This window comes from Rutilus rutilus (assembly GCF_951802725.1).
Source record: "Rutilus rutilus genome assembly, chromosome: 9".
Lineage (NCBI taxonomy): Eukaryota > Metazoa > Chordata > Actinopteri > Cypriniformes > Leuciscidae > Rutilus > Rutilus rutilus.
Window position 1 is genome coordinate 20,043,036 of NC_140223.1, and position 8,139 is coordinate 20,051,174.

The window sequence follows — 8,139 nt, forward strand, 5'->3', positions numbered from 1 at the left end:
TGGTTCTTGTAGTGCCTCTCTTATATGTTGTGGCCCAAAACTGCTTTAATATTAGATATAGATATTTCTAAAACAACCCAGTTATCTTTACAATAACCAAGTAGGATTTTATGAAGTGTCACATTAATGTGCAAAGCCTAACCTGATGCCTCAAATGTGTTTTGCTCAATTGATTTTGCACATACGAGTAGTCTTTTATCTACTATCGGTTCATCTGGCTATTGACTTTTTTTAACCATCAGCCTCCATCATGCCTGTATTATCTATTTCAATGCAGAAACGGTGTATTTTGTTCTTTAATGCCCAAGTAAGACATTGTTTTCCTAATTGCCTGCCTTAATTGCAGATTGTCAATGACCAAATCAGCATTGTCTTTAGCCTAAATTGTTGAATGCATAATGCGGGGAAAAGTGGAGTATGTTTTGTTCAACCTTGCAGAAATGTTTCTTTTAACCTGCTTCCATTACTATTGACTGTATGAGAGAATAGAAATCGAATATCTGTGGACAAATGTATTAAATTATAACACTAATAGACAGGCTACCAGAACAACACTATCAAATGTTAATATTTTTACCCTTTACCTTTATTTGTTGTTACTTTTAAAAAGAAAAGTTGACTAACTTTGTTTGGTAACAATGACAATCACCTGGAAACTATTCAGTTATGTCACATTTAATGTTAGAAAGCTTTGTTGTGTGTGTAGGTTAGCTGTATGTTGTCATGATGTGACAGCAAGCCGGCCACGTTATGTAATTGTCGCTTAAGTCGTAATTATGAAGGACTTTGATGTTCATGATCTGTCTTATTAACTGTCTGTTTCAGTCACAAATTACCTTGATGATATTAGATCACTAAAATCAGCCACAAAGCAAAGCTGGAGTCTTGTAAGTCTGAACTCTCACCTGTGTCCTGTGAGAATGATTTCACCTTAAAAAAAAACCCATCACTTTCCTCTATGACTGAGTTGAATGAGTAATCGCAACAGTCGTATCTGTACATTTTAATTGTACCCAAAGTATTATGTTTTAGAACCTAAATATCAACACAGTAATTTTGTGAAATTAATCTTGTGTTATCCTTTATGTGCATCCAAGTCTGTCAGAACCGTGTTTTAAGTCACACACAAAAAATCCAACGTTTTTGTTACAGTTTTATTCATGTACATGAAATAAAGTTGACCCCTATAGTAATGCTATTAAACCTTTTACTTGGCCTCTGTCTGTAATATCATGCCTTGATAGTATTGTATGACTCTGTTATTAGGATCAACGTGATGGAGAAGTGCTTGTTTCATTATCCTACCATAGTATAAGTCACTGTTTAATTTTATGACCAGCTATTATTAATTCTGACAAGCCGACCTGGTTGAAAATTGTATCAGATAGTAATAGCGTGGTACTTTGAAATATAGTGTGATAGATGATTACCATATTTATCATGTACAATGGTATTTCAAAGGCACATTTGTACTATATTGTTAGTGATCTACACTGATACGGCACACAATTTAATTTCTATGGTGTAATTGATAGAAATATACTTGTAAAGCAAGTTTAGGCCCAAATGCAATACCATTTAAAATTAAATTAATGTATTATTTTATTTATAATATGTTCAATTGAAATTATGTATTACGTCCAATTCTGTATGATTGACTTTCTTCTACAGAACATAAAAGAAGATATTTTGAGATATTAAGAGTTTTGGTAACAAAACAATATTGATTACCATTGACTTCTATGTTATGGACTAAACAAACTGATTTTCTCAAAATATCTTATTGTATGCTGACAGAGTAAATTAAAATAATTTAGCTTTTTTTCTTAGTGAACTATTCCTTTAAGTTTTCATTTCAATTTTAAGGTGTTATTTTAAATGGACTTTTCTTTAAACTAATATATTTCTAACAATTACACACCATAGAACGACATGAGGGTTAGTAAAGGACGACAATGTTCATTTTTTGGGGGTGAACTCTTCCTTTAAATTCAAGAGTTTCTATTGAAAATGTTATTGAATAACGGTGGCCCTAAATGTGCCACTTTAATACACGATGTTTGGTAACAAAAATAGCAGAAAAGCACATAGAATTCATTCTCTATTCAAATAAAGAGGGTTAAAATCCAGCATTCGTAAGGGAGAGAGGGAGTGTGTGGAGCTGCTCTGTGTGAAAGTTCCCGGATGAAGGTGTAACGCCATCTTTACTCCACCATTCAATCCGCAGCTGTTGCTCGCACAGGGGCCTGCCGGTGAACTCACACTCCTCCTTTACTCCCAATCTCTCACAAAACACGCTCGCCGCGCGCTGTCCACCATGGGTGACCGGGAGGATTTGGTGTACCAAGCCAAGCTCGCCGAGCAGGCGGAGAGATATGATGGTAAGATACATTGAGATGTAACGGGAACGATGTTTTTACAAAGCGAGTGCTCAGACAGACTAACTGACGGTCGGGTTAGCTGGCTTAATTCGCGTATACACCAAGCGAACACCCTGTAAATGGCAAACCGATCTCCGTTTACCCTTTAAAAACGTTGATTCATTTATTTGTACTGTCCGTTAATTCTGTCGATGTGATATTGGGGTAACTACAGAATGGCATATGAAGATGGAGACGTTTATTGAGGAGACAAAATGGCGGAGAGTTAGTGGGTGAGGCAAGCTGTTGCTAGCCATGGCGGAGGGGGTGGCTGCAGTCTTCAAGGCTCATGTGGGCGAAGAACGGTTCAAATATTAGTTAACAGCTGTCTCAATCGACCCAATTAATCACGATAAGGAGTTATTTCGGTACCAGGGCCGCCCTTTTCTGCGTTTACCCCCGCAGCACATTACGAGAGACCATGGCTGTGTCTCAAAACCTTTTGAGATGCCTACTTTTTGCGTATTATGGGCGCGTTGAGCTATGATACCCAAAAATGCTGTCTAGGCAGGTACCTCAGTAGATTTAGAGACGCAGCCGTTGTACAGTAAAACAAAGCAATTAATGCTTTGTAAGCTCAGATACAGTAGCTTTGCAGTGAGATTTAATTTCATACTGTAGAGAAGAGGCTCTCTGGTTTGTGGTGTTCGTGATTTTAACGATATACTAAACCAACAGCTACAACTGTGCCTTGTTGGTAATTTATTGTCTAGTTTAGTCACCCATTAACCTATTTTAGGTTTCTAGGGTTTTCAATCACCACTTAAAACTATGCTTGCTGATAGTATGTAGAATGATAGTTTGTTAACAAAGGGTATGCAGTTTTTTATGATTGAATACTGACTACACAAGGGGAAAGAGTACAAAATTGTACATGTTGTAAATGTTTATGAACAAATGCATATAATACACACACACACCATAGTAGAGCTACACGATTCTGGACAAATTGAGAATCACTATCTAGATAGATAGATAGTGATTCTCAATTTATATATATATATATCTTTATATATAAAATTTGTTGTTTAAAGTGGAGATCACGGTTCTTCCATTATTCTGAACATACAACTAAACAATTACTAAATTATTATTATTATTTATTAATTAAAAGCAGTGAGTGAGTGAATGAATGATTCAATAACTTGCTCATTAGCCTAATAGCCTACTTGTTTCATCACTGGATGAATCAGTGTTTTTGAAAGAATTTCTTGAATGAATGATTCAATGACAAATACATTTTAAGTCGCTTGTCGCCAATGCACACTTGTCGGTTTAGCGATCTAATTGAAACAATCTTTATTTGATTTGTCAAATTACTTTCAAAAGGTGATTTACTCTATTTTGAGTGCTACTGTGGACATCACTGCTTATATCTGAACTATAAACTTTTATTCCAGTTCTTCTGTGATTTTATTTGAATATTTATTATTAAAAAATAATGATACTGTTTGTGAAGCTGTTACATACCTAAAGATGACAACTGCTCTCTCTGGGTCAGCAGCAGCGCCAACGCAGATTTGAATGTTCCGCTGCAATCGTACTTGTAAAAGGTTTAATAGATACAGGTGAATCGTTGTCATTTAGGAATAAGATCACGTGGGTGTTTGATTTGAGATTGCTATTAACGATTAATCGTGCAGCTCTACCCCATGGAGTGCAACAGTGGCTGCCCACTTTATCAGCAGCCTTTGTTCTGGAAGTATTTTCATAGAAATGTTAAATTATTTGTTGATTTTAAAAAATGAACCAAACCTACCAGCTACGGATGTATCACAATCATGAATCGCACATTGCAAACTTCGGTTTAAAACAAAAGAATATTTGAATATTGGGCAAAAAGACAAAGGTACAACACTAAGAGCGAGAGAGAAACAAACAAATAATAATATGCATGTTATGCATGCAGATATTTAAGTAGTTTGAGAGTGAAGGAGACTGTCAAGAATACGACATTTTCAGTGCTTCATGGGATTGGGCGGGCACTAAAAGTTCTTTTGGCACGATTTGCTTGACACGAGACACAATTTCTCTGCAGAATCCCTAAACAGTTATTTAAAAATTTGAAATAATATGGGTTGATGGCTTCAACAAAAGCATATGCCATTGATTAAAAACTTAGTTGCTTACAAGTGTGTCTGTCTTTAAAGGATTATAAGTTATCATTCAAGATCAATTCCCCTATGGAGAAAATAAATGGGGTTCTTTTTTTTAAATCCCAGAACCTGTCTTGGACTGTTTGCTATGTAACTGGCTAATAAAATGTGTACTTGTATTTGCCATAGTTGTGGCTCGCTTTCTGCTTTCTGGCTGTAACTTAAATCCATTAAGCAAAATGTCCATCACATTTATTTTCAATTTTCCAGAAATGGTCGATTCCATGAAGAAAGTGGCTGGGATGGATGTTGAGCTAACAGTTGAAGAGAGAAACCTGCTCTCCGTGGCCTATAAGAACGTTATTGGGGCGAGAAGAGCATCCTGGAGGATAATCAGTAGTATCGAGCAGAAAGAGGAGAATAAGGGTGGGGAGGACAAATTGAAAATGATTCGGGAATATAGGCAAACGGTAAGATGTGCGCTAACTAGCATTCATTAAAATCACTGGAATATGATGCATTTTATGCTTTTAACCTTTACATTTTTAATGTCCAGGTTGAAAATGAGTTGAAATCAATCTGCAATGACATCCTCGATGTATTGGACAAGCACCTAATCCCAGCTGCAAATTCAGGAGAGTCCAAGGTCTTCTACTACAAAATGTATGAAAGCCATTCGTTTTTCCTAAGTGAATCTAAGGTTGAATCGTATGTGACATAATGAGGTCACGGCTTTATTTATACATGTTTTAAACAGACCTTTTCTTCCTTTGATGCTTCAGGAAGGGTGACTACCACAGGTATCTTGCTGAGTTTGCCACAGGAAATGACAGGAAGGAGGCTGCAGAAAACAGTTTGGTTGCTTACAAAGCTGCTAGTGATATTGCAATGACAGACCTTCAGCCTACACACCCTATTCGTTTGGGTCTGGCTCTTAACTTCTCCGTATTCTACTATGAAATCCTCAACTCTCCTGACCGTGCATGCAGGTTTGTTTTCTTCGTGTTTTGTGGTTTTTCAGTGTCAGTTTCAAATCTTTTTGCTTGCTTTTGCAAATGTGTATCAATCATGTTCATATTTCGTTTGTACGAATATGGTGCCATCTAGAGCTTTTAGATGATGTGTTTGGCTACTTATCTGACCAAGATGGTATTATCTTTTGCAATGTATTCCTGTTCATTTGTATGTTGAAACTTACTAATAGTTTATGTGTGGATCTTAGGTTGGCAAAGGCGGCATTTGACGATGCTATTGCTGAACTGGACACATTGAGTGAAGAAAGCTACAAGGACTCAACACTCATCATGCAGTTGTTACGTGATAACCTGACACTATGGACTTCAGATATGCAGGGAGATGGTAAGACGCATCATCTTTCTTGCAGTTTCAGATGCTAAAGCTTGACAAACATGTCTTTGAAACCCATTGGTACATGAAGGTGACATCCTCAAAAGCTCCTCCACAAACCAAAGCTATTTTTAGAGCGATTGTTTCAGAGTGTCCCGATTTAGGACTTGTGAGGCATCTCTAATATCTACCTCTAAAAGAAGAGTTAAAATGGAGGGGTCTGGCTGCTTTGAAAGTAAAATTGTTCAAGCAAACATGCCTGGGTATGATTAAAAAAGACTTTATTTAAATTCATCCACCAGAATTTCTTTTTCTCAGTATAGTGTAGTGGTTTTTAATGTTATTGCATAAATATGTAATGTAGTGCATCCAAGATATGCATTCCTACTCCAGAAATAAGACAGCAAGCTGTATTTTCTTAATAGCTTTTAAACCTTTTTGATGTTCCTCTATTGTTTTCCAAAGTATATACTGACCTAGTGCGCATCACTGCATTTCTGTGCAAAACCAGCAGTATAATCTTTCTCTACTACATTTCATGTCATCTTGTAATGTGTCCAACCTCATGCCGTCCAACTTAACCCATCTTGCCTTTTTTCATTCCCACTATTTAGATTCCTAAAGGAAAATGTTAAATGCCCACAAACTTTATTTGTAAGTGAGGCCACTTTTTCCAGCACTTGCCTTTTTGCCCACAAATTGCATCATCACTCACCCGTTTGTAAGCTTTGTGTTGCTATCTTTGTAGCCACCAGAGTGCTATATGTGCAGCATGTCTGAAACAAACAGTTTCTGCATGATCACTGCCAGATCCTCTGTCCAATTGGAATGGCTGTGTTGTACCAATATATTAGAATTTGAGAAATTCTGGTATGTTTTCCTAAGAAATGTACAGTACAGGTCTCTAAAGGTCTTATCCTTTGGTTTGGGAACTGAATTACGTGTGACAATTAAATGACCGTATGAGATAACACTGCATTCAAATTAGACTTAAGCCAATTTTAATTTTTTTGAGCTTGAAAATGACAAACACTATTTTTGTAACACTATAGAGATACATTTTATTTTTCTCACAGCATGTATTTAGTCCTTCACTATTGATTTATTTTTATTTTTTGCTTTTGATAGCATTTTATTTGGCAAACTCCTAAAGCACAATATCTTGCAAGGGTTGCAAACTTGATGATGATGTGCGAAAATGCACAACGCATCACACGTGGATTTCTTTAAGGGACACACAATTGTGGTGCAATGCAATAACAATGGCTTTGTTTCTCTGTACACAGGTGAGGAACAGAATAAAGAGGCGCTGCAAGATGTGGAGGACGAAAACCAATGAGACAACACAGCCAATATGAGACTCCACCCCACTCCCACTCCCCCTCCCCCTCCCCAGACCCCACTCACAAAGGGAGCAACCGAGCCCAACCTTATGAGTGGCACTCAACAGCTTGATGCCTCCAGTTTTCTCTCCCTTTGTTTGATTTTTAATATTATTCTGTTTTATTAGCCCTTAAATTGAAATAAAATATACCACTCATGAAACAAACTTCAATTATGATTTTTGAATGGTCAGAGCTTAAGATTTCTTGGAATATTTTTTTTTTTTTTTTTTTTTTGTCCTGGTACAACATTTTTCCTTTTTTTTTATGTTCATTTGCTTTATTTCTCAACATTTTTATCAGTTGCTGGATATATTTTGAGTTTTTCTTAATGTAATTACAGAAATTAACTTTTATTACTATTACTGATATGTCTACTATTAGTGGTTTGAGCTGTAATATTTCTGTGTTAGTGCAATTATACGATGCAGTTAAAGAAAACGATTAAACCTTTAAAAGGGCAAGTCTAAACAAAGTGCTCTTTTCGTTAATTTAGTTTTTCAGAGAAAGTCGAAGCAAATTTCTTGATATCCATGTGGAGCAAAATGCTTAACATCACCAAGTAGTAGTTATGTAGTAACATTTACCAGTGGTCTGGACTGTAATTTGTGCTAAAATACTGTATTGCTCACATAGGCTGATGATGGTGGGTGGATGGCTGCAGCTCTATACAACTGAAGGAGCCTTGTTGCTTTTAGAACTAAGACAAATGCAGGTCTCCATTTGGCTGTCTCAAAAAGAAAAAAAAAGCACTAATAAAGTTGATTTTAAGCCTGCATGAGTACATGAAATAGTCTATTTTTCTTCTTCCCCCCCCTGAATCTGCATAATGCATATAATTTCTTCTGTACTTTGTTAACTTGAAACTAGTTTGTACTACTGGATATCTGACTG

At 36.3% G+C, this 8,139-nt stretch overlaps 2 protein-coding genes across 2 annotated transcripts in view; both read left to right on the forward strand.

Annotated features, from left to right (window-relative positions):
• Positions 1 to 1,216, forward strand: part of crk (v-crk avian sarcoma virus CT10 oncogene homolog) — a 4,610-nt gene extending 3,394 nt beyond the window's left edge. Inside the window, exon 3 of the mRNA XM_084420198.1 lies at positions 1 to 1,216. This exon is cut by the window's left edge and continues 1,060 nt beyond it. The gene's annotated coding sequence lies outside the window, so the exon portion shown is untranslated.
• A 711-nt stretch (positions 1,217 to 1,927) lies between these two features.
• ywhae1 (tyrosine 3-monooxygenase/tryptophan 5-monooxygenase activation protein, epsilon polypeptide 1) lies at positions 1,928 to 8,021 on the forward strand. Its single transcript, XM_084418098.1, has 6 exons — positions 1,928 to 2,381; positions 4,787 to 4,986; positions 5,073 to 5,179; positions 5,299 to 5,505; positions 5,739 to 5,875; positions 7,150 to 8,021. The coding sequence occupies exons 1-6, from the start codon at positions 2,318 to 2,320 to the stop codon at positions 7,200 to 7,202; spliced, it is 768 nt and encodes a 255-aa protein (XP_084274224.1). The 5' UTR covers positions 1,928 to 2,317; the 3' UTR covers positions 7,203 to 8,021.
• Positions 8,022 to 8,139: the final 118 nt, after the last annotated feature.

What these genes read in the sequence shown, in the direction of transcription:
- ywhae1 (XM_084418098.1), top strand. Translation starts at nt 2,318, where the DNA reads ATGGGTGACCGGGAGGATTTGGTGTACCAAGCCAAGCTCGCCGAGCAG. An exon ending in AAGGTCTTCTACTACAAAAT is followed by an intron (nt 5,180 to 5,298) that starts GTATGAAAGCCA and finishes TTGATGCTTCAG; the next exon opens with GAAGGGTGACTACCACAGGT. An exon ending in TTCAGATATGCAGGGAGATG is followed by an intron (nt 5,876 to 7,149) that starts GTAAGACGCATC and finishes CTCTGTACACAG; the next exon opens with GTGAGGAACAGAATAAAGAG.